The 27,705-nt window shown below is 38.7% G+C and overlaps 1 protein-coding gene across 1 annotated transcript in view; it reads left to right on the top strand.

The window, feature by feature from the left end:
• Positions 1-27,705, top strand: part of Graf (GTPase regulator associated with FAK) — a 101,757-nt gene that overhangs the window by 42,721 nt on the left and 31,331 nt on the right. Inside the window, exons 4-6 of the mRNA XM_071596399.1 lie at positions 7,243-7,344; positions 22,853-22,963; positions 25,402-25,506. Of these exons, the coding sequence (XP_071452500.1) occupies positions 7,243-7,344; positions 22,853-22,963; positions 25,402-25,506 (318 nt within the window). The remainder of the gene's footprint in view (positions 1-7,242; positions 7,345-22,852; positions 22,964-25,401; positions 25,507-27,705) is intronic.

Here is a 27,705-nt window from a genome sequence, read left to right as displayed (position 1 = left end):
CTACAGCATTCGCAGCCGGTTATTCAAGGGAAACAGTTTGTCAAAGAACTAACTATAGATCCATCGTCCCTGAGTACGTAGCCGTCGCTGCTCGATTTGATGGTGTTCTATCGCTATTATGAAATATGGAAACGTTGTTGAGACTTTTGACTTCCTCGAAAATAGGAAGGAGCGTGAGGAACGGAATCCCTATATGTATAGAAGAAAGCTTGGATGAGGAGTCTCTCCTACCTAATCTCAGGGGGAGGGTGTGCTCGCTGATGAGCTAAGATGGGGGAAGGTGAGTAGGAGTAGGGAAGTTGTTAGGAGTTGGTAAGGAGGAAGAGATGAAAGCGGTTTCAGCAGGGTGAACAAATTTTTAATCTTCGGAGCGAAATGGACGCGGTACAAGATGCATTTCCAGTAACTGGTCAAACAGGATGCTCATTGACGGAATCTTGTGCCATTTAAATTAAAATTAAAACTGTGCCATGTGTTATGCTTGAGAAGTTCTATGCATCGATTTTAGTTTGCCAAATTCCAAACTATTGAAATTCAATGGGAAAGTATCACTGCAAAAATAGTTTGAATACTGGGGATGAAGAAACCTAGCGGAATAACTAGGCGAGAAATTTGAACGCGTGTGCTAAACGTTAAAATATTTGAAAGGAAATAGTAATGCAGGTGCATAATCCTTGGTTTTGAGAGATTGAATGTAAAACACGCTGCAAAAACTCAGATAATGTTCACGTTTATTGCCTTTGGTTGAGACCTGTTTTGTCTTGAATAATCGGCTAATATTTCGATAGTGATTTTTGCTAATATTTTGTTCTCTGCTATTCCGCAAGTTTCTCACTCAATTGACTATGCATTTCGATTTCAGGGAAAGGAACTGGCTCCCCTTACCGGAAGTTCGTTTTTCTCCCGTCTTATACAAAATAGGTCACTCACCTATCAAACCAAACTTCGGGTGGGTTACTTTGGTTATTATCCATTAAATGTTCAAAACGGTGATCGCCAGTTGAACTTTAAAACTTAATGCATAGGCATTTTTCTTAAAAGTGTAGGTCAAGAAAAAATTACCCAAGTTTTGTTTTCCTTTTTTCATAGGAATCTATCTCTTATATTTCATAAGTGAGAATGTTTTATATCAGGTTCAGCCATACTTGATGCCCACATAGAGGGCCCGGGTTCGAATCCTGGGTGCAACAGATCATTTTCAATGATATTCCGATCCTTACTTGAGGTGCTTTGTGAGAACACCGTCCGTCGGATAAGACGTGAAATTGTGGACCCCTTGGCGCCTTTCGTTAGGAGTAGGCTAATGCTGACGCCGGGTTTCTCTCCACCCTTCATCCTTTCCTATCCATCCCTAATGGTGCAAATGACCTCAGCTGTCGGTCACCTCCCCTAAACCTACTACTGCTACCGTTTATTATTAATGTTTATGTTCCACTCCAATGGTATTAGTTAGGAAAGCGCTAAATATGGACCAATGATTGAGTAATAATCATCAGTTCATCTGAATGATGATCTCAATAAATCTACTGGAAATGATTTCAAGATACCGATGAGAATTTTTCAATATGTCACGTAGTTACCATTCATATACTACCTTGATCAAAAAGTTCCCGGAATAACCACCGTGTGGCGCTCCCATCGTTCCGATTTGAGTTCTGTTTTTTTTGTTAAATTGGTACATCTGTTGTTGATATTCCCTTTAAATCTTAGTGTCATAACTTGACATTTGCAAAAGTTACGGTCGGTTTTCGGTATGTCCATCAGCGCTTCCTGCGATTTTTCCATTACTTCCTCTCGGCTGCTAAAACGCGTTCCCCGTAATGGTTTTTTAACTCGATTGAACAGAAAGAAGTCACAGGGAGCCAAATCAGGTGAATTCGGTGGCTGTTGGAAGGTATTTGTTGCATTTTTCGTCAAAAAATTACGAATAATGATAGCACTGTGCGACGGTGCGTTATCATAGTGCAAAATCCACGAGTTTTCTGCCCACATTTCTGGTCTCTTTCGGCGAATTGCTTCACGCAAACGTCTCATAACGCCCAAATAATACTCTTTGTTTACTGTCTGGCCTTCTGGCAAAAATTCATGATGCACTACACCGTTGTAATCCATGAAAACCGTCAGCATTGCCTTCTTTTTTGACTGAAAACGACGTGGTTTTTTTGGTCTCGGCTCATTTGGTGAACGCCATTCACTTGCCTGATGTCTGGATTGCGTGTCGTACTCATAAACCCACGTCTCGTCTCCAGTGATGATCCTTTTGATGAATGTGGGATCGGATTCAGCCTCGCAAATCATGTCTTTTGCGACGTCAACACGGTCTCTTTTTTGCATGAAATTGAGGTCTTTTGGAACCAACTTTGCTGCTACACGACGGAAACCCAAATCATTAACCACAATGTCTTGGGCGGATCCATAGGCAATGTTCAAGTCCTCCGCTATTTCTCTGATGGTTAATTTGCGGTTATTGACCAACATTTCTTTTACTTTATCAATTTTTTCACCGACTTTCGATGTCGATGGTCTGCCACTGCGTTCATCATCTTCGATTGACTCACGACCACTTCTGAACCGCTCGTGCCACTGGTAAACGACCGTTTTTTTTAGAGAATCGTTGCCGAAACACTTTTCCAACATTTCCAACGTCCGTGCGCCACTAAATCCGTTTTTTACGCAAAATTTAATACAAGTTCGTTGTTGCAAATTTAAATCCATTTCTGAAATTGTAAAAAATCGCCAACACACACAGAGATAGATGTACTCTTGGCTACGTAACTTTTGCAAATGTCAAGTTATGACACTAAGATTTAAAGGGAATATCAACAACAGATGTACCAATTTAACAAAAAAAACAGAACTCAAATCGGAACGATGGGAGCGCCACACGGTGGTTATTCCGGGAACTTTTTGTTCAAGGTAGTATGTATTTGTAATATTTTTGAAAATGGTATAGTGTAGAAACGTCCAGCAACAAAGTTGTTATGGTATTTTAAGGTGTCATAATTCACAAACTTTAAGCAAATTGAGTAGCTTCAGGCGTGATGTGGTGGAAGTCGAACACAATGAATAACTGATCTGATTTAAGCACGTGGAAAAGTGCTTCGATAAGTTATTCATTATTCGCTAATTATATTGTTAAAACTACCTTTTCCAGTTTTTTTCATTTTACTACACGTAGGCAAAACTGACACAGATATGTGGTCATCTCACCATTTGAAAGGGTGAAGGTAATTTGTTCAAACGAAGAAAATTTAGAGAATTTCATCCTGCGGAATTTTTTAGTGAGTTTTTCAGTTGAAATCGTTTGAATTGAAGAACATTAAGCGAGAGATGTAAATGGGAAATACAGATATTTTAGGTCTATGAGAGCTGAGATGGAAGGATAACGGGGATTACTGGAGTGATAATTATAGAATAACATACAGCGGCGGGGACGAGAGCCAACGTGGGGTTGCCATAGTATGAAATAAAAAGGTAGGAAGAAGCGTAGTCAACATAGAGCAGGTAACGGATAGATTATTACAAGTAGAGATAAAAGCAGAACCGACGAACTTGGTTATTATTCAGGTATGCAAGCCATCGAGCAACCATACAGAGGAAGAGGTCGATAGGATATACGATCAATTAGAGGACATAATCGCGTGTGTTCCCGAAGGGAAACATTTGATAGTGATGGGGGATTGGAATGCGACGGTAGGCGAAGGAAGAGATGGTGATGAGGTGGGGGACTATGGTTTAGGCACGAGGAATGACCGGGGGGAGAAAGCAGTTGAGTTCTGCAGGAGACTGGGGTTAGTCATCACCAACACTTGGTTTAGACACCACAAAAGACGCAGGTATGCATGGAAAATGCCAGATGACTCAGAAAGGTGTCAGCTAGATTATATTCTGGTTAGCATCAGAGTGCCCTTCTTCCCCGGAGAAGGGCACTCTGATGATGACGGCCGCGGTAGAACTGCAGGTACAACAGTTTACGTATCTCGGTAGTGTTTTGGACCAACACGGTCAATGTTGTAGGGACGTAAGGAGAAGAATTGCGCTAGGTAAAGAGGCTTTCACAAGGAGGAGGGAGTTGATGACGGGGACGTTGAGTAATGATGTTAAGAAAAGACTCGTAAAAACTTTGACATGGAGCGCAGCTATGTACGGTGCGGAAACGTGGTCGTTGAAGCCGGAGGATAGACGTAGACTGGAGGCTTTTGAAATGTGGGTGTGGAGAAGAATGGAGGTGAAATGGACAGAGAAGAAAATAAATGAGGAAGTACATGGTATGGTGGGCCAAGAGATGGGTTTGTTGGGAGAAATCCTATGGAGGCAGGAAAAGTTGACGAAGGGGGTATTGACCGGTAGTGGTGTCTTGAAGACTGTAATAGAGGGGAGAATGTTAGGCAAACGAGGAAACGGAAGGAACAGGATAGGGATGTTGGAGGGGATGAAGGGAGGAAGGAGGTACCTAGAGATGAAGAGGGACCTGATTTAGAGTAGGAGACTGGATTTTGTGTTTTGTTAGGAGTCACAAAATATTTATTTATTAGCTATGTCCAGAGAAAAACCTACCTTAACCGGTAGATTACCTAATAATAATAATAATATATATATATATATATATTATAAATATATATATTTATAAATATATATATATATTATATATATTATATTTTGTTTTGGATCCATCATCTTTTCCTAATTCCCCCGCTTTTCTTTTACCTCTAGGTTTATGATTTGGTAAGGAAGTGCCCCTTTGTGTATCGTCCATCTTCCATCCCTTTTTGTGGGCCTCAATTGTATCGTGTGTTCTATTATTTACTCCTGTGTGCTTCGTATTTTAAGTACTTCCCTAATGTGTATGTACCTTAAGTCTTTTATTTTACCGCCTTCAACTGATTATTTAAGAAATAGCATTTCTGTTGTTTGAACGCCGCTTTCATGTTTCCCTTTCTGTATTCAGAATCTCATCGGAGGATTGGAGCAGCCATAGCTGTATAAATGTACTATTTTAATTATGCCGCTTTTCCTTTTGTTGATTTTTTATTTGTCTGCAGATTGTTCGTAGGAAATGTTATTTATTTTCTAGATATTTTTCTTTATCATACGTTGTGACATTTCCTAAATACTGAAAACTTCATTTTTCTATATTATAATTGTTTTGTGTATATTTAGTTCTCATCGGTCCGCGTCCTGAAAATACAATTGGTTTTTACTTTTCTTGCGAGAGGTAAAGTGAGATTAAAAATTCTGTCGTTGATGATTTTGAAAGACTGATCTTTGTAGATCCTTTGTTTTTTTGAATGGGAATCAGGTCATCGTTGAATGCGAGCTATTGAATATTTATTGTTACCTTTGGTGTAATTCTTACTCCGGGGTTTGCGGTGAGTTTCCTGTTTGTAGTGAAATAATTTATGCTTATGTTAGTTAGTCAGAGTTGGGAATGTGCTGCATCCTTGTCTTTTTCTCTGTTTTGTTAGCATTTTTTGTGTTAGTTACTTCCATTTGTCTGTAATAGTTCTTGTATAGTTATATGGATTTTTGGTACATAATTGTAAATGTTTAGAGTATTTGTTTTGCATTATATGCCATAGTTTTTGTTGGTCTATTCTTTCCAAAGCAATTGTATAATCAATGAAAACCAGGAGTCTTTCTCAGTTGAGTTCTCTACTTCTCTAAAATTTTCTTTCAATACAAATAAATCGTCATTATATTTTTTCCCTTTCTAAGCCTGTTTGTTCTTCGAACTATTGGTTATCCGAGATTTGAAGCATTCGTCTATTCATTGTTTCATAGCTGGGATTCAGTAAATACCTCTACAATTTTCGCATTTACCTCTGTCCCTCTTTTTAAACAAAAGTATTATTTTTGCGTTTGCCCTCATTGGGTAAGCTACAATATGTCCGACGCCAATTGAGAATATTTAGAAATCTTGACATAATTATGGTATCGTTTATTTAACCAATTTTGTGTTGATCCATCGCGGCCGGTAACTCTCCAATCTTATTGACCCCAATTATTTTTCTAATTCTCATGAGGTAATTAAATGTTCATCTATGCTAATATTTTTACATTCTTCCTCCAAATCTGTATCAAGGTCATATCAAAATTATCTATAATAGAGTATATATCTGTGTCGTCTCTTTATCTATTTTGTTTAAGTTTTTCTTTAATTTGTAGGCTATACTTCGGTGTGCGTGCGTATTGCTTTCTTATCTATTTTACATCTTACCTTAACTATTCGTTCATTAATAAATTAATCTTTTTAAATTTATTTTTCTATATGTGAACTACCAAAATAGTACTCCGCCGCGTGCTCTTTCATTTTGGTTCAACCTGAACGTTGAGTAATCTCCCATGTCTTTGGCATCTTTTTCTTTATGATATTGTTAGGCTCTCAAATAGATTGAGTTTTCATTGCTTTTAAAATTCGATTTCTCTCCCAGTGAATCCTCAGACATTTCATTTCGCATTATTCAATGTATCCGCTATTCTAACTCGTTTGTTCTTTCGTTTTCTATTGTAGTTAATATCGTTGGTCTTTCCGAATTGCTTATGAGTGTTATTGTTTATGACGAGCACCAGTCCTATGCTTAGCCCCTATCTTGGAGGACCGGAGAGCACTCCTTGTCTGGCTTGGGTGGCCCAGGAGTTTTAGCTTCTGTCAGTATTGGTTGCCAGGTCATGGGAGAACACAAACCGGCCCACCGTGATAGGTGGTCCCAGGGGACATCAGGACATTTGTGGGAGAAAAATACAATGATAAATTGAATTTATTGTTGTACAATTAAAATTACAGTGAATGGTGGTTTTATGGAAAGAGAGTTCAGCCGCCTGTCCCGAGGGTCCCGGGTTCAAATCCAGGGCCTGATTCCTTTCGACAATTCCATATTAAATCCAGTTGTTATTGCCATTGGAAGCCTTGATGAATCGAAAATTGCTGAATTTAACAAGGAGTTTACTGAGGGAAAATTAAAATCACAACCTAAAATTCAACCTCTTCTTCGGGAAACTCTCTTTCGAGGGCTCGAACAGCGCGCAATACCAGTTTGGATGCCGTGTGGTGAGCGCTTACAAAACCTCAATCTATCGGATAGGATGTGAAACTGTTGGCACTTCGGTGCCTTTCCCTCGGAGTGACCAAATCTTATCCAAAATCAATTCTCCCTCGTCCTCATCCTTTTTTGGTGCCGATTTCCCGCCGATGGTAGGGAACAACCGGACCTATTCTCATTCCGTTCTATTTCTGTTTTTCAGGAGGGTAAGAAAAAGTTCGAGAAACAAACTTCCAAGTTCTGCCAAAGTCAGGAGCGGTATCTGAATCTGTCCACGAAGAAACAAGACACCGTCCTGAGAGAAGTGAGTCACCCTCCGTCCAAAACAACCCTTATTGAATGTTACTTATCATAGAGTTTGACCCCCTATATAAATGCTTATGAAAGTCGAAGCTTCGGTTTCCGGGGTCGTATTCTGTAGCTTTTTATCACTGGTGATGAGGTGGTGATATAACTTCACGTATCACCACCGTTCGGGTTCTATTGTCCCGAGAGGTGGTGTTCTTCGCCTCAAACGAAGTGGTAAAGACGCCACGCCTTGGGAGGTGGTTTTATCTCATCACCTCCCATTATAGCGTCTATGTGTTCAATTTCTTAAACAGCTGTTTACACGTTATGACGTTGTTCGTTATGTAACACACGTGTTTTCATGATGTTATGGATCATGGATTTCGTCTCTTTTTAATCTTCTTAAATTCATTATTTATATGAAATACGCCGACCGAGGATGGGGAGGAGAATTCCGCACAACCAGGAATATCGCTATGTTTTGCTTCGTTAAGTTATTCGGAGGAAATGAATAAATATTAACTAATTTTCGCCATCAGCTGCAGCCGAATTGACGAGAATTATGAATAAGTGATGTTCTGTTTCCACCATTTTTGTGAATGACACTGAATAATACGATTTGTAGCAGTATGTTGTCTATTAGACAATTATTGAAGCGATTTAAAAGCATTAAGCAGCTTCATAAATATTCAGTACTGAATCTTTCACCTATTATCTACTAAATTTCATATTTTTCCTTTTTGAGACAAGTTTTTGATAAAAAAGGCGAAAAAGGTGTCTAACGTATATACCCTTACGTAAAAGCGTATGTGCTATGGGAACCATTAAATTCGTAAGGGGCAGACACAACCGAAACGTGATATACATCGTCATGAGGAAACGTAGATATTAAACATTTTGTTACTCGGTGATTATTTTGGGTTCAAAGAATAAAAAACTTATGTATCATGTGTTCTGTCTCTAATCGTGATCCACTACGGCCTAGCGCGGTGGGTCGTATGGGTCCTTTTATCTACTCACAAGTATTTATTGACCTACGCATCTTTGCGTTGGTTGGTTGTTAATGAGGACTGCACAAGATATTTATCAATTAACCTACATTGAGCGAGTTGTGTAATGAAAATCGTCGCATACCACATTTTTCATACATATTATAATCTTCGATGAAAATAACCAGCGCAGGCAGTTTGCGTTTTATCTGGCCGCTCGTCCTCTATCGGCGGCCTAGACAAATACATCTTCGCTTACCCATAGCATCTTTACACTAACGATAAGACGTAATTGCTTATCAGAAACAGAAATTTCTCATTAAAAAAAATAAAACAGGAAATCCTCTCAACCAAATAAACTTAAGAGAATAGAGTCGCATGAGAGTATATCGTGTGACTAAATATTATCCGTTAGTATAACATAAAACACGCGGCATCCATGATGTTCCCTCTCCATAATTCACGATCCTGTCGTATACGTTTCGCTAAAAACCCTCGAACTCGTTCTCCACTGACTAATTAGAAATTGCGTTTAGCGTGCCAAAAAATGTTTTCCACACCCATCGCCAAAACTGGGTGGAGGAACTTCACTTCCCGGTTGCAGGATTGCCGTCGGTGATCCGGGTGAAGTTTTGTCGGTGATGTTCATCAACTGTGGTATGAATGACCCTAGTCAAAGGGAATGACCCCTGGGCGCGATCACAGATTCTTCGTGCGTACATGATCTCCATCTCGGCAAAGGGTGCTATCATGGCTCTTGTGGCGCCGCCCCTTTGATTCGTGGTAACAACAGTATTCGCGTCTTTTGAGTGCCGTTGCACGAAATTCGGAGAACAGTGACAGAATATTCATTATTCATCGCTTCATCTTTGTGCAAGACCTCAACCGGAAGAAGCCCGACGTACATTCCCTCAAAGTGCGCCGACTTAAATGCAATTTCAACCAAATGTGATCAATGCAACCTTTCGAGCATAATTTGCGATATTTTGTTTCTTCTTATTTTATGATTTCCGAAGCATTCGTCGGAATAGTTTATATTTTTTCATTTAAAAAATCATACAAGTGTTTTCTTCCAAAGGAATCCCCATATTTTGTAGTAATTCGTCTTCACTCAAAACATCTAATCCATTCGATTGATTCAGATTTTTGCAAATATCTCCTTTATCTTGAATTGAGTGCGCATACTGTGATAACTGTTGCAGAAAATATAGTTGACAGTTTCTTACCGTTCTACACTAGTATTATAAAAATTAAAAATCCGCGGTTCGAAAGCTACTTCTAGTTTAATTAATCGCAAACTACACATATACGTGGCTCGGAATCTTTTTAAGAGATCACAAAAATAATGTAAACTGACTGCATAAATTACTTTCGAGGAAAAGGAATTAAAGAAATTATATTTGTACAAAAATAAAAATGGCTTATAAAAACAAAATTGAAATTTAAGAAAATATTTTATTTCATGGTTTTTCTTAGAAATTTAAAGTTTACTTCTTCACCAGCGGTACGATCGTGTTCCGCCAGTAATTGTATTAAATCACATAACTTGCGATTGCAGTATAGGCATTGTATAATTCTTCTTCGAGGTATTTGTGTGGAAAATTTATAAAAAAGTCCTGGACTCTTAAGTTTGTTTCATTCGGTGATATATTCCCTATTCAGTTGTTAATTCATCATTAGTTTCAATCAAATTTAGCTATCAAAGTAGGGATTCCATAATTTAGAAGAGTTAATTTGCTTGGTATACATGGTGTTTTTCCTAAAATTTCAGGACTTTAAAATAGGGATGTAGAGTACTCCTGAATAAATCATTGTTTCTTTTCCATTGTTGAAATAGAAAGAAAGACTCGTACTTTTCCACAGATTTTATTATACGGCACGACGCGTTTCACCGACTTGCGCCATCATCAGGTACCTGATGATGCCGCAAGTCGGTGAAACGCGTCGTGCCGTATAATAAAATCTGTGGAAAAGTACGAGTCTTTCTTTCTATTTCAACAATGGATATCAATTACTTCCACGAAGTGAAGCCTGAAACAATAGAATACATTGTTTCTTTTGTTGAAGTTCAAGTAGGATGGAGAAAAAGACGTTTTGAATGGCATGAAAATAGGTGGAAAATAGGAAGATTTTAAGAATGAGAAAATAATATGCATGGTTATGTGAAATATTGCATTTTAGTACTAATCTCCTTGAAATATCATATCATTGTGTAATAATTTCATGGGTACAATTATAACATGTCTTTGGTCGTTAGACTGCTGCAAAATATCTTAAATCCATACTATTGCTGCCCGGTGGCCCCTTTAAAATATAAAGAGTGCGAAAAAAAGCAGAATAATCTCTTAATTTCTTCAAGACTTTATTTCAATGAGTGTGATCACAAATGTTATTAACGTAGGAGCTTGCATTTTAAATATTCGGCAATGTTTTCCTGAATTCCTCAGATTAATTCCGGTTGTTGGTAATTCAATTTCCTTCGATTTATCACCTCGCCACGCATTACTGGTCATTGTACCTTTGGTACCGTAATCATCGTTGTCATTTCGTTGCGTTGACGTCAGTTTTTCCGGCTTCCTGTACTTCAGTTTTCGGACGAAGTTGATTTTTGCTATCGTACAATGACAGAATTTACGGTTTTCAGGACATTGTTTTTTTTTCGAAATATTAGGCTTAACGTGGAGTGGTAGTCCAGTGAGTAGAGCTCTGGGATACCGACTGGAAGGGCCTGGTTCGACTCCCGGGGACGCCTCTGGACACCCTCTACTCTTCGCCCAATCTGTGTGATTTTTCGGGTACAAGATCTTCCATTGAAACCACAGACGGCACAAAGAAGGGAGCTGGCCTGCCTACCCTGATATGTAATTTGCACATGTTGCTCAGAGTTTACTCTTAGTATTAGGTGGGCTACACGCTCTCTATTGAACCAATCTTTGAGTTGATGACTCCGGTTGATGTGTCCTTTATTACTACTTGATTGTCTACATTTACATATATTACTTCTTTTTTCATTTGAAAAACCAAATATTTTGTGACAACTTGGTTATTAATCGCAGGTCTTTTCTCTACTAATTATGGTAATGAAGGACATTCTTGGAAAGGAACTCTAGCAATTAAATCCTGGAAAATATTAGATTTAAGACGCTGAGGAAGCCGCCTTAATAATGTGATTTTGACTGAGTGGTTAAATAATTACGACGGACGTATTGCTTTTTATTCGTTTGAATAAAGACTGGGTACCCAAGTTCTCATTGCATTATTCCGTAGCCACTGATAGTGTGCTGGTAAACCTTATTTCTCACTAACCTGTATTTCTGTGTACAGTTTTTAAATACTAGACGATAGTAAAATAAAATAAAAAACCACCTAAAACTCCGTAATGCAGGTAATTTTCTTTCTCGCATATTTCAAATGGTTTTTAACAGTCCTAGTCTGGCCTAAACATTTGTCCCATCATTGGTGTGTTCGTGCGTAGGTAATCTTTTTTCTTCTCATCCTCAATCGCGTGACGTGAAAGCACCTGAAACATTGAGTAGCTTCAGGCGTGATGTGGTGGAAGTCGAACATAATGAATAACTAACTGATCGTAGCACTTTTCCACCTGATATCAAGTGGAAAAGATCAGTTATCCACGTGAACTATGTTCGTCCTGAGAAACGCCGGACTACAGTTTTCGATTTCCGAGCTGAACAAATTCGATTTTGGCTCTCGGGTTCAATACCACTAGCAAAATCAAAGGGCCTCAACATGATTTGTCAATTCTTTACAAATACTTTTATTTTTTTGCTTTTAATCATACCAATTCTGCTTGTAGCTCCTCTTCTAATCGGCCATGCCGTTAGGTATCATCTTCATTGAAGTGACTGTGAGCATGCTTTGCGTTCCAAGTCGAGAAGGACCTTACAGTCGAATGTGATAGGATCTGATGAACAAATGATGACCCTTAATACTATGACCTTGTCAAACTCATGCCCATTGATTGGAGCAGATGAGAACTTCACCTGTTGGGCGTTGCGTAGAACCTTTCCAGGATAGCCGGCGACTAGCAGCACCTTCTCGCGACGAAGCCAGGTTGAATAAACGCTTCTATCACTCCCGAGGTCATCCTCGCTGCATAAGGGCGAACAGATCACGCGATTTATATGGCACGCCGACGGAATATTTACACCTCAGCCCGTAAGAGCACGGAGGCTCATGTTTGGTATACTTCCTCCCAAGGTACTCGGTGAATTCAAGCAATAGTCTAGGTGCCTTATTTACTCGCCAAGGTTGCGAGAAGCGGGTGTTGAGTGAATGCGTGGAGAAATTATTGAGTAAGGAAGCCGTATTGAGTTGTGAGTGACAGGTTTCAGTTTAAGCTGAGTAACCTCATTGAAAATTTAGTACGATTGTCTATGGCACTACGTGGGCTCGTGCGTTTGAGAAAGTAATGCTAAAAACGTTCTGAAAAAACTTTCTTGCGAGATATCAGGTGTGGATATGGAAGAACTTCACCCAGTTGAATAATTAGCTGTAATTAGAGCTAGCAGTTCCTGTTCTATTCTCGCCTGAAACCATACAGCTGTAAAACTAATAGTCTCGTCTCATTGCTAACATTAACTTTTTTCTCAGGTCACTGCGTTTCCCGATTGCCAGAAAGTGCTCTCCTTTTTTTATTTAAGGTTTAGCTGTTGTGACTAGTGTTGTCTTTTTCACTGGTCAGTATTTAACGAAACTTTTTCACAAATGGGGCCCTTTTTTTTGTTTTTCGATTGATGACTGTTATCATTTGCGTACTCAAATAAAATAGAATCATTTTTAATCCTCTCTTTTAAAAGTGTTTTTTGTCGATTCCCATGAATTCTCAGTAAGGAAATGTTTCATAACGAAAACTGTTGCTTTTCGAGTAATATTGCTCTCATGTAAATTATAATCTAAGTTTGAATGCATTCCCCGTAATAACTCTGTGATAAATTAAGTATAAAAACTTGTAAAATTCCTATTTAATTTATAAAAGAATCCATCAATAAATTTGCTTTAAATTTTCTTTGAAATTTTAACTATCAAACATTTATTTGATCTTCTGGGTCCTTGTTGGGCATTTCATCTCCGTCACAATATTCAAATAATTTGTCATCATTGGTTCATTATTATTATAGTATTCAAAAAATGTTAATTTTTATTATGTAAATCGAATTCATTGGAATTACATTTAAAGTTTTTTTTCTGTTAAATCTCATCCATTTTTTCGATTTTTATTTAAATAGGTTATATTAAGTGTGCTGACAAGGCAAGATTATCGCCAGTTAGTATAGTGCATAGGTAGAAATATCAATAACTGTAAGAAACCAAACATAGTGAAGGACCAAAACTGTAATTTTTCATCCGATAGTCTAATTTAAATGTGTGACTTAACGTCAGCTAAGGTTTCCAGAAATTAAAACAGTAAACATCTTGAAATGAATAGCAATGAAAGTTAAGCAAATATTTGTAAAATGTTCAATTTTTAATTTAATAAATCTACGTACATGTTCGATTTCCTATGAGTGTTGCACGTATAAATTTTCTGCATACACGTGTACACAATAAATGCTGCCTTTTTACAGAATTTATTTATTTAGTATTTATCTTCAAATTTTACAGAAAGCCTTTTTACAAAATTACGATAATTTTAATTCTCTCTCTGCGAAATTCGTGCTGGAATAAGGCTTTATTTTCAGGGTGCGAGGTAGTTATTATATGAAAGAGCAGAAAAGGAAGTTGTAATCGCTCACCCTTACAAGCCGTTTATTTCATTTTAAAGTTTCAGATCACCCTTGCTGACTTCTTAGTTAGTGCCATTGAATAAGGAATTACTCAGCGATAGTGCGAAGTGTAAGCATAATGCCCATCGCCCCATCTCGGCTTTAGTCTCAAACTCACTTCCTCGACACTGCTGCCCTAAGGTGCAGAACGACGAGCACTGTGGCTTCACTGAAACCACGCTACGAACATGTAGTTAAAACACTTGTACTTTGACAGAGGACCCCGGTGTAGGTTTTCATAGACCTGAGGACCTCTTTGCCACGGCACTGATTATTAATTCATCATTAATAAACCTTTTTATGTTTTAAAGAAATGCCATTTGCATCTTTTGGGATTACAAATCTAGATTAAATTTTATTTGGATTTTTCCCCTCACTCGTAATATTTTTTTTCGTTTCTGCAGGCCCTGGCAACTGTGCCTAAAATGTTAAATTAATTGGATAGCCATGCGTTAAGGTTGTCTCATACAATTTGGTTAAATTTTACGCGAGTTAAAATATTCCGTAAGGGTTGGAAAAAGAATGAAAGGAAATCGATGTTCCTTTTTTTCCTGATGTAATGACATGGTCATTATTATTATTACATTATATCTTTCACCTGATATAAACCTTTTTTCCATGACCGTAAATCCTTTTATCGTTACTTCAGTCTCTTGATTGCTACGGCAGAATATTTCCTGCTCTTTAAGGGATGCATTGGTATCGATAGATGTTTTATGAATACTGCGTTGTATCTTCTGCTGATTCCTTATTATTTCAATGGGAAAACTTTTGCCAGCGTGGGCTGGAATTGGATGTCCCATAAATGAAATCGGGATGATAGGAGATAGATACTCGCTCTATGTAGAGAGCACGCATGGTTAGATGTGGTAAAAGTAGGGAAGAAGCTAAAATAAAAAAAGAAGCACAGCAAGAATGCTTATTATTGCCATTTACATTTAACGTGTGAATGTATATATAGTAGCTAATTAATGCGGTCAAGGGAAAAAAGTGGTGGCGTACGAATTTACGGGATACGTATGTTATGATTTGCGGACGAAATAGCTTATACGTACTTGCAAAGAAGAAAGAAGAACTGAGTGGAATGTTAGCCGCTATAAAAAATTACATGAAAGCATGGAATTGTAAGAGAATCGAATATTAAAACTAAGGTAATGGTCTGCGGTCGGAATAAGGAAAAAATCTCGAATTAAGACTAGAGAAAAACATGCCGGAACAAATGAAAGCGTTTTGCTATTTAGGCAGTAGGATTACAAGCGATGGAAGTAGGAATCGATTGATACGTAGTGAACATAATAGGAATTGCGAAGAAGTAAGTCTTCCTATCATTATAAACAATTGCTAACGATAAATAGCCCTGACGTCGACATTAGGAAGCAATTCACTGGCTTCCCACCCAGAGGGACCGGGTTCAAATCCCGGAGTTGTTGAATATTTTCAGTGGTATCTCGATCCCTACTTGAGGTGCTTTATGGAGGGCGTTTTGAGTGAATACGCCGTCCGTCGGATGGGACGTTAAACTGCGGACCCCTTGGCGCCTTTCGTAAAGAGTAGGCTAATGCCGACGCCGGGTTTCTCTCCACCCTTCATCCTTCCTTTCCTGTCCTTCCACTATGGCGTAAATGACCTCAGCTGTCGGTCGCCTCCCCTAAATACTACTTCTAGGAAGCAATTCGTTAAACCTTAGGCTTGGACGATAGGAGTAGCTGAGAAAGGAAGATTGGGGGTGATAGATATTTTATACTACAATATTTATGAAAATAAAATGAAGCAAGAAATGAAGAAATGCTTCGATGAGTGGACAATTCTACTTACTAGGAGAAGAAGAAAATTGATTGAAAGTATCCTGAGGCACGATAGCCGACGGAAGAGTTACATGGAGGGAAAAAATTACTGATTAGAGCCAAGGATATTAGAACGAATTCATGGAAAATGTCGGTTTAAGGAGCTGTGAGGGAATGAAGAGATTGGTAGGGAACAGAATAGTCTGGAGAGCTGCTTCAAACCAGTCCTTGGATTGATGAATCCCGTAATTATTAATATCGGCTGAAAGCAGTTTTCCCTTGCTCAATGCTGATTCTCTCGCTCTTTAATAGCCCTTTATTTTTACGTTTAAGTTCATTTGGTCTACATATTTGCCCCTTGGTCTTTTAGGTGAGCCTTCGTATTTTATTTTACCGTTTCTTTCGTCCTGACGTACTTTTTCACAAATTATGCCCAATGATTGTTCTTTTCTATGTACAAAGCGAACGGTAACTACGGCCGTATGAATATAATGGGAAGTTATGAGTACGGCTGGGGTTAACTCTTCCCATTATGTTATTTTCTATAGTGATACATTTGTACTCTTTTCTTCTGTATGCTTCTTCAAGGTGTCTATAAGCAATTGCTTCCTCTTTTGTAATTTTTCGTTGTCTATTTGGACTTCAGCTTCCGTCTCCAGTGCCAGGTTTCAGTGGCTCCTATTCTCGTCGATTCTGCTTCTTCGAGTGTTACTTTCTGATCCGGGGTGCGTCACACTCCATACGAATGTTTTAACCTACTGTATCCTTATTCGCGACTTTCCTCGTGGACGTTTGTAATTGCCTCGAATTCATTAGATATTTTTAGCTTGATAAATTATGCGCTTAATATTCACTGCATCATTCTCATGTTATGCTTCCATCTAACGTATGTCTCTTGTTCTTATGATTTCTCTCTTTGGAGTGCAACGGCTGCTTTCTCTCGGCTGCATATCAAGCGTTTAGATTCCTTGCTTTTAATTTTCATGTAATGTCCGTGCTCACCTGAATCCCATTTCCAGTCCTTTCTTCTATTGTTGCATCTTCCCTGTGAATGTTGAACTTTTGCTGATGAACATTTTTACCTTTATCAAACTCGTCTATATATTTTAACTTTAATTTGTCCTCCATCTCTCATTCCTCTGTAGCGGCTTGGTTCTTATGACGGTAACTGCCTTTTTGCTGTTTCAATGAATTCCAAGTTTTTCTAGCAAATTTAACATCTCCATACACTTGGTCATGGATGGCCTCTGCCTCTCCAAGACACAAATTCCACGTACAATTTCGCTTGATTTGTATCACGTCTTCAGAACTTGAACGTATCCTGCTTCGCTTAATTCTTGTCCTTTCCCCGAAGTTTAGTTTAATTATACTATACATTTTTTGCATCTGCTTTGGGGGATTTGTGCCTTCGAGTTAAAGTTTTATTAAGCATTTCCCGAACAATTTTCCTCCGCCATCTTCCCCTTATTAAATTCCTATCGGTCACCAATGTCCTCAGCTGTCACTCGTCATCCATTTAAGGCATTATAACCATTTCAGCCTGAGATGTTTGCTAAAATTGATGACTGAAATATTGCGGATTTTACTACAATTTATGTAGTAAAATACACTCTTTTTCGTTCCTTTATTCTTTATTTTGAGATTTGAGACGAGAATAAAGGAGCACCGAGCATGCTTTAGAAAAAACATCCTAACGTCACTCTTCGCCAAACATCTGAGAGACTGAGGTCACATCAGCGATTTCATCCCCGAAATCCTGCACTTTGAGAAGAAAGGTCACCGCCTCGATGTGCTGGAGCAATTAGAAATACTTCAGCACATGGATTACGGAGGAGATGTTTTGACCAACGAATTTCTTTACCCTTCGCGTTCCCCGTTATTGTATTTTCCTCGCCCATCTGCCAACTAAACTGACACCAAACAAAACCTTTTCAACAATGTAGTAACCCCTCCCAGCCTGCCGTACTTACTCACCTAATTACCCAGTGCCGTTTGCATTACCCATTCCCCCACTCCTCTGCCAAATAATCGACGCCAAGCAAAACTTTTTTCAACAATGTATATTTTTTGTTTTATATTTTTTTCAAAAATGTATTAATTCCTTCTCCCAGCCTGCTAATTTATCAATGTTAACATTCCTCCGCCCCCTCTTCCTGCCTCAACCAATCCTTGCTTTCCTCCCTCCCTCGTCTTCCCCCCCGTCCAGAGCTATATATACAGTGTTTGACTAGTATGTTTACCTGATGATGTTAAACCATAACGAAACCTAGGTCGTATAATAAAATTGTTTTATGTGGAAAAGCCAAGTGGTTTAATTTTAAGTTCAATAGAATGTAACGATATTTTCTAACCGCTTCATGGTCATTCATGGCACTATCTTAACCATTCACGATATGGAAATTATGATCCTATAGTCTTTGCATATTATGGCTTTTTATCCTTATCTAGTCAGTAATAAATTTTGACCTAAACTTTTATATTGAAAATCTTTCCTCCACATACGGCATACTTTTATAAATATTCACGAAAATAAAATGTTTATTTTCTAAACGGTTGAGTAATTCTGCAAGAGCCTCTACTATGCAGTCCCACGTTTTCTCCCGCCCGCCCTGAAACTCTACAGTTCCATAAATAAATCCTCTATCATATCTCATGTGGACGATAGAATTTTTTGTAAGTTTACCTCCGGGAAATATTTATTTTACAGGGTTTCCACGTTACCCAGGGTTTTCACTTTTCTTTGTTTTTACCCTTTTGCCCTCATTGATATATTTTGTGTAAATCCTCAGTCTTCCTACCTTATTATTCCGATTAAAGGTCCCTCATTTCCTCGTCTCTTGAATTTTTACTTGAATTCTATGAGTAGTAAATTTAATCCAAATTTGTGGCAGCCTCTAGTAGGCTAGGAAAATTGCTGATGGCATTGTTAAATCATGTCTAACCAAAAGATAGTTCTTTTTGAACCTGCTCATTTCCCGGCATTTTCCATGTGCATTTGCCTATGATGGTGTTTAAACAAATTTGTATTTTTGAACCTCATTCTATAGCAAAACTAATGGTCAACATTGTTTTGTCGCCGTGGTAAATACTTGTTTATGAATCATATTCTTTTACGTGACTCCCATTTCTCCTTTCAACCGCCAGTACCTTCTAATTCCCATCACCATAAAATGCGCAGTGAACGCTCTTAATTATTTCACCCAATTGAAAATGCATATACACTTATCTACTCCTTACTTCTGGACTACTTGTCAGAACATGCATCCGTGTTTTAACGAAAATTTTTGAATAAGTAATTTTTTATTAGTTTTATCATTGATAATACTGCCGCTAACGTGCTCTAGGGGATTAGTGTTCTTCTCCCAACTTTTTATTCAATTTTAAGGCCACACCAAGATGTCTCTCCTTTCATTCGCAATAATATGTATTATAACTATGGCTTAAGTGGTCGTCGTTCTCATTCCATATAACTTCATACAAACCTATTTACGAGGGCTGTCCAGAAAGTACCTTACGTTTGCGTGTAGCTAGCGAAGTAGTGGGAGGAGCCGAATGTTTGCTGATTGACGCACACACACACACCATGGCATTACGCCTCGAGCTGCAGTATTTGGAAGGCCGCGCCACATGTCGTTTGTTTACATTAGCGAGTCAAAATGAACCGTACCATTGGAATCCCACCAAATATAAAATCCGTTTAGTGATAAGGTTTTTACTGGCAATAAACTTGAAAGCTGCTGACATTCATCGGGAAATTTGTGCTTTGCACCGATTAAGTGATGAGAGACAGTTTAGTGCGTCAGTGTTGTTGTTAGTTTAGGAGTAAACGAGGAAGTGTCCATGATGTTCAGTAACTGGCCATCCGTCCGTGCTGTTTGGAGCAGTTCATTGTTCACCACAGACGAGCGGCCACGTCTGTCGTCATCATGGACATTTACGAGTATGTTCACTCTTAAACGAACGGCAACACTGACGCACAATTGTTGTCACTCATCACATTTGGTTCCTACAGAGCAACTACGACAAGCCTTAGTGTGTGTGTGTGTGTGTGTGTGTGTGTGTGTGTGTGTCAATACAACAAACATTCGGTTCCTCCCACTACTTCGCTCGCCACGCGCAAACCTAAGTTACTTTCTCGGCAGCCCTCGTATATGGATGGACTTCTCCAACTCTTTTTGTTACTATCCGACTTTCAAATCCTCAACTCGAACTAGTGATTCTTCCCCCTACTATAACCATTTCGTTCTTTTCAGTATCTTTCTTTGTGGTCCTGTGTGCTTTGATTTAGTGTGATGACAACTGCGTAGACCTTGCCTCTCCCACTGCCAAGTTCTAAGTTCGACCTCTCCCCCAGTAAACAGTGAATATCTGTAGGTTCTAGGCTTATTTTTAGGTAATTATTCATCCTCATTATTTTCAAGAAAAGATAATTGAGATATTTTCTGTCGTTTTCCTCTGTATTAGTATACATATGCATATTTTTTATATCTCATTTTTATTACTTCGTTGGCCCCCCCTCTTCAATGAGACAAGAATCTATTGCGGTCGATCCACGATGATACATGGCCAACCCTTTGGCTGGATACTATTCCTCGATATTTCGGGCATTGGTGACCCCACCGGGAACAATGATAACTGCTACCGACAGCAGAATTATGTCACGTCAACGTCCATTTAGACCTTGACGTGTCGTATTCGTACTGTTGGATCGTAATGAGTCACTCTTTATTTACTACATTTTACCTTTACATACTATATTAATTTGGACGGAAACAGACGATAAGATTTTTTCCACGATTTAAAATGATTTGGAATTAAATTGAATGTTTTGAAAACCAATCTCCTATTGCCTTAAAAATTTCCGTTTATTATTCTCAGGTCCCCTTCTAGATCGCGGATTTCTACTCGCGATACTTATGCATGGCTACATTGCGGTAAACCTCGCGAACTGTGTATACTATCTAAGTCTTCGAAAGGTTTGAGCGAGAAAAAGCAGCTCTCTGAACACGTGAATTCTACTTCCATGCGTCATTATATTTCTTATCACGGACCAGTAATGAGAATCATTCCTGTTTTGACAGCTTGCATCACGAATCACTTTGGTAGACCACACTCCATCGCTGAAATATTTCTGTTGAAAAACTAGGTTTTTTTCAAATTCCTTTAGAAAAGAGTGGAGAGAAGGGCCGAATTTATTGAAAAAGTCTGGATTTTGATCAGATGATATGGGAATTCCCGTTGAGAACGACTTTCCTCATGCTTAAATCATTTAGTGCATTGCGGGGGAAGTACGCTAAGTTCATCGGGAATGGAAATCCATGAAATGATTGACCATAAGTTCCGAAAAATGTGAGTTGATGGTTTTCATGACCTGGCCGGTAAAATTTTTATCTTTTGATTGATTATGAATTACTCAATGCTTCATTTCATGCATTAATTAACTTCTCGATGGAGTTCCCATGTGTCTATTTAATTCTCAAATATATTATCCAATACAATTAGTAATAAAGCCACATTTTGATTTGCCTTGTGTCTAAGGATTCCCATCTTAGATCTTCTAGTATACCCTTGACAAATATCAATCATTTTAAGTTTTAATAAATTTAGGCCCTAAATCACGCAATGGGCCAGGGGACAGGTTGCGTGAAAATGGGTCATTAGAGATGGATGCAGATGGTGGCAGGATAAGGGCGGGGCTTTGGGGGTTGTTTAGTGTTGTCGGGAGTTGTTTATCGCAGCCGCAGGATGGGTTTGTACTCGTGGAAGCGTGTCATGGTCGGCAGGCGAAGAAGGTGAGTGCCCCTTATCAAAAACTGCCTCAGTTTTTTTCAAATCGCCTGCGATTCGTTGCAGTTCGTTTTATCCGCCAAGGGTGACCGATTGATGAAAATTCACAGTAGTAAGTTGACCAAGATTGGATATATTCCCCCTCAAAGGGACCGTTCGTGAAGAAGGGGTCGGAAAGGGAGGGCATTCGCTTTTATTGCCGTCGCCCACCTAAACATAGCCTCCTGACCCAAGAAACAGTTCCCGTAAAATTAAAGAAAATGCCCTGAAGTACCCAACTTGCCCAAGCTACCAACAAGAGCGACGATTTTGTATTATACAGATGTGTAATAATGTAATTGTAAAAAGTACTTCTTAATAAGTCTTTAATTCTATTACGGAAGGCGCTTCAGAGTTTCTTTTCGGGTTAAGAGGGAGGCATATGTTTACGGTTGAGGTTCACCTTACCTTTTACGGCAATGCGTTGACGAATGCAAATTGACAATCAAGTTCCCTTTTCATTCGAATAGCATCGATCGAATGGTCGTGGGATCTAGGCGTAAGACTTAAAGCATATTCCCCGCTTTATAAAATTTTTGCACGCTGATTGGGGTGACAATCGAGGATATAAATCGAGGCTAAAGCAGCCGGGAAGCCCAAGAGATTAGCGTGTTGGCAGGCCAGCCGTGTACGGGCGCGATTTCCACCCCCGCCGTGTCGTGATTGTATTTGTTTTGATCGTGTGCTCGGGAGAGGGGGTTGAATGAAGTGTCTCCGTGACGTGATAGGCCCGGAAATACTTCCAAATCAAACACGGCTATCGAGGTCAACGGATGGCATTGCGTGAAATACTTCGGCGGCATCGGCCTCGTCCCGTCGTCCAAAGGCACGCCAGAAGGATCCCGTCACCCTCTGTTATACACATCCCGGCGACCCATTCTCTGAATCGCGGGCCGCCCTGGGGATTGAAAGGGGAGAGGGCGGCCTCCGAACCCCATCGATCCCTTACTGCCTCTCCCCCTCCCCCTGCCAGGAGGGCTCGGGGGGGGATCTCGCTCTCAGGGTTCGGGGCCGGGGAGGAAAGGGGATGGCGCCACAGTGCGCAGGTGCCACCAACCCCCCATCCCACGCCGCGTCCCGGCCTAGGGCGCCCCTCCCCCGCCACCGAACCCTCGACTGAACCCCCTTTTTTGCCCTTGCAGGCTGACGCCTACCTGGGGATGGAGAAGCGACATTTCTTCCAGGCCAGTCTCGAGTATGTGTTCCTCATCCAGGAAGTCCAGGAGCGCAAGAAGTTCGAGTTTGTGGAAACGGTAAGGGTCAAAGAGGGCGGCGGGTCATCTCCCACTCTCCAACTCAGCATCCTCTCCCCCCTTCCCTTGTCGCTGTGCACGAAAGACTTCCTTTATTCAAAGTGAATCCCTTGTACTTCAATCCGCTCCCACCCCTCCCGCCCCGGTGGTTTCGTATGGCACGCATATGTGTCTCCTGCTGGTTTGGCAGACTGCATTCCTGCCACCTGACGGCGTGTCCCTCGATGTATCGGCCGTGGAGGAATGCTTCCACGCTCGCTCCTCTGCGGAATGCACTTGAACCCTTGCAAGCCCTTTATCATTGCCGCGTCCTCTGCAGAATCGCGAGGGGACCTCTTTCGCCGTCGATTTTATTGCCTTTACGTCGCGAAGGGGTGTGCTAGTCCACCTTTCATAAAAAAAAATATTTTGCGATGTTTTCCATCTTCATCCAGATGTCGCTGCGACAATTGGCATTTTGTCAGTTCGCAGAACAGTACAGTTAACTGTTGATATCTGATTGACTCGGTGGGTGCCAACCTGGTCCCCTATTTGTATTTTTCTGTGTTCTCTTGACCTCTCAACCCAATTGAAAAATCTGATCTCATGTGATATTAATTTATAAAATTTTCGGTGCAGTATTTTCCCTTAGCCTTACCTGCTGGGGAATAGCTTGGCGTGCGCAGATGTCGTGACTTTCATTTCATTCTTTTATTCGAGGGATGTGGCATTGTGCATCCGGCAGCCGCTGGTTATCTGGGCTCTACTTTGCTTGCTCATTCATCGCAACGACTCCTGTTTCAGAATGACAACGCCCTCAAACCCTCTACTTCCCCGTTGTTTCTGCGCTTTACCGCAGCCAGTATATAGCGCTGTTTCTGGCGCCAAAATTGAGACGGCAATCTCCTCGTGGAAGGAAGTTCAAACGCTCGTTTTCAATGTCGATTATCCATCATGCAGATAATTTAATTATTTGTCTAATAAGAGGCAGACAATAATACACTTAGGTGCACTTTCAAAAGCAACATAAACTCTTCCTTTATCTAGTGGCTATACTTTGGCGCCGAGTAAAGATATTTCAGAAGGAGCGTTTGGGAAGAATTCTACTTCTCTCCCTATTGCAGTGGCTATTAAATGTACTTTTCAAAGTACATAATAGATGGCGTGATGGTGAATTGTCTTTTTACTGCAAAAATAAATGTCTCAAAAAATGTGACCAATTCAAAAATAGCTTATAATCACTAAAATCTAATAGGGTGAATCATCAAATCTAAGGCTTTCTAAAAATGTTAAATTTCTTTTACTTCTGATTTAATTGTTCCTAATGCATGGGAGTCGTTTTCAGTGCATTCATTGGGGATAAATTTTGATTTCTGCACAAATGAACAGATTAAGAGCTTTTTTAATATTTCCCAAGAAAGAAAAAAATGTGGTTTACTTGTATGTATACTATTTGGTTAAAATATTTCATTCAAAATTTTACTAAATCATGGTCCATGTAAAATCAATATGTAACATGGAAGAATGGCTTTATTCATTTTATGTTTATAATCTGAGTAACATCTCTCTATTCTTACATAATATATTTATATGATATTATTGAAAAATGTATATTTGTTTATAAAAAATTACGTCTTCATAATTATTAGATTAAATGAGTAAATTTTGGAATATATTATACACGGGAAAATTCTATGCGGCATTTACAAAGCATTCAAATGAAATACACAAAAATTAGCACAATCTATTTCACAGCCTAAGTAGCATTGGTTAGCAAGCCATACTCAAACCAAAAGTAGCTGCATAGCACAGGATGGACCTCACACTCAGGGAATCCATGAGAGAAGGTACTAAAAACATATGATGTGTTTCCAAAAGATATTTCTAGAGAATTTCATCGAACCAGATGAACCACAAAGTAGTCAATCTGTAATGTAAGATCATATTGACATGTATAAAAAATTAGGGAATATTTAAGAGAAAAAAACACATGGTGGGTTTTTCGTGTTTGAATGTGTGTGTGTGTGTGTGAAAAAATAATATATACACACACACATATTTATTTATTTACTCATTACTATTGTTCTCATTGTCAGAATAATTTCATTCTAAAACATATTGCTTTAGGAATCATATTTAAATGATGGAAAATATTCATAGAAACTATTTCAATAAAAATAAAAGTTAATAACTTATATCACTCATTTTCATTTCATTTTAGGAATATCACTGTTTTTAGGAAAACAATTGCCTTCCTTAAAAGTGATGAAGTGCCATTTTATCTTTTTATTTAGGATTAGGAACCAAGGAGGTAGCTGTTTATTTTCTTAGATACTGTAGTTGAATAACAATTTTCCCTGTATTTGTATTGACTATTGTTTTAACCAAAAGTGGGTTGCTGGATTTGAAACTGTAATGACCAAAAAGAGGATGAAATTTTATACATTCCTACATTACAGTTGCTGGGATTCATGTATGGGTGGCTGACCTTTTATCACCAAGGCCATGAGGTTGCAAATGACTTCAAACCCTTCATGAGGGACCTTCAACTAAGGATACAAAAGGTAGGAACACAACTGTTTGAATATTTGGGTAAATAAAGATGTTCTAAGTATTTAGACTTTATTAAACATAAAGGTGACTTTTCCAGCCATTCTGAACAGAGGAAATATGTTAATTCAATATAAAATAATAATTTATAATATTATGTAATGAATTATAACTCCTTAAAAATTTTCCTTCTTCAAAAAAGTTCTTTGGCACATTATTTTACTTTGTTGCATTTGTATCCTGTGTCATAGCAAAAACTATTAGTAGCCATTACTTAATCTTATTGTTTTTTATGCCATGTTCTACTTAAGTCATTGGCATAGCCAGGGTCATAGGTTGGGGGATGGGATTAAATTAAATTAATGTTATTCAACCCAGGAAACACATGTATCCCATCTTTTAGCAGTGTGCTATGACTATACCCTGTTAAAAATTCCCCACAGGTACCTAAGAGCCATTTGTTGAAATAGTGGTTCATTGAGCTTTACGGAGCTATTTCAAACAATTACAATAGTTTTCCGGAAGGGGACCATAATTTAAAAGAAAAATTCATTAATTTTCGAAAGTTCTCCTTTGAGTATATTTTCCATTATGAGATTTTTAAATTAAATGCAGTTGGATTTTCAATGCATTAACTAATGATAAAATAAAATTGAAATAAATATCAGTGGAATCAATAATCTCAAACAATTGCTGATACAGATTACTATTTCCTCACTTGTCCTGCGCAGCTAAAGGATACCGAATTTGAAGTTATAGAGCTGTTGCTAACAATTATAACAAACATAATTATCAGTGATTCTTGAATCTACATCATGATGGAAAGATGTTTTTATCCATGAAATCCATGAGTAAAGCTTTATATAATTAATATAGGCAGAAACACTATCTTTCAGAGTTTACATTTAAAATGTATCCAAGAATTCTTATTTTCATTTAAATTCAATACCCGAGTGATTTATTTTCCTGGCTAAAGGCAAAATGTTGTTCATGCTTTGTGTTCTATGTTTTGCCCTATATTTCACACAAACTCTGAAATAGTTTTTTTTTTAAAGTCCAATGAAAACCTTTTTTAAAAAAGGATTTCTTGTACATAGTTGTGTTTTATTATCATTGCTGGAGAATTGACGTTGGTATGCTGTTGCAAATCAAGTATGTAAGAAGGTAAATGTTGGTTTTTCAAAGAAGGATTCCCCATCTCCTTCGTGTATGCTGATGTTTATTTTCTATGTTTGTTGTGATTACTTTTTTTAATCCCTAATAGATTCGTTCATGTTTATATGTTTAACTGTCTGCCTACCCAGTTGAAATTGGGATGTATCCAAAATTTAGAATTAGAATAAATAGAATAGGGTATATACCTGGTTACTTGCTAACTCACATCACTCATTTGATGAATTCTTTTTTGACAGTCTTCATCACATTTAAGAACTTATGCTTACATATTAATTTATATTTTTTTGATGATATTTAATATGGCTTTACCATTTAACGAAATGAATGGAGAATTATTACGAGGGTCATCCGGAAAGTAGTACCCGTTCGTGCCGCATGAAGTGCTGACGACGCGAGTAGCCGCTGGACGAGGTCAGATAGCTTCAGTGGCTTGTCTGCCTTCTCTGAGCCAAGTTGCGTGACGCTAGCATTGCCTGTGTTGTTTCTGTGATTGTTTACAATGTTTAAAAAAATTGAGAACGCCGCCAGTTGTGAAGTGAGGGCAGTGATTAAATTCCTCAATGCAAGAAACGTTCGCCCATGTGATATTCATCGCCAATTAAAGGAGGTGTATGGAGACAATGTAATGGACGAGTCGTCTGTTCGGCGGTGGTGTCGCAACTTCAACATGGGGAGGGGGAACACACACGACGATGAGCGTTCGGAGAGACCGTCTGTCATTACAGACCAACTGGTGAGCTCAGTTGACGAATTCGTGAGGAACGATCGGCGCGTCACAATTGATGACATCTGTGAGCATTTTCCCAATGTTTCTCGAACAATTGTTCATGAAATTGTTAAACACCATCTGCATTATGCAAAAATTTGTGCAAGATGGGTCCCTCGCGTATCTCAATGAGCTGGCGGCGAAGGACTATGCAGCAGGAATACAGAAACTTGTCACACGTTATGACAAATGCCTTAATTTGCTTGGAGATTATGTTGAGAAGTAGTTTAAAGTATCCTCTTTCAAATAAAATTTTTTATGTTTGTTAATA

Source organism: Hetaerina americana, unplaced genomic scaffold (assembly GCF_022747635.1).
Source record: "Hetaerina americana unplaced genomic scaffold, ioHetAmer1.1.p SCAF_8, whole genome shotgun sequence".
NCBI lineage: Eukaryota > Metazoa > Arthropoda > Insecta > Odonata > Calopterygidae > Hetaerina > Hetaerina americana.
This window is presented reverse-complemented; position numbering and strand designations above follow the sequence as displayed.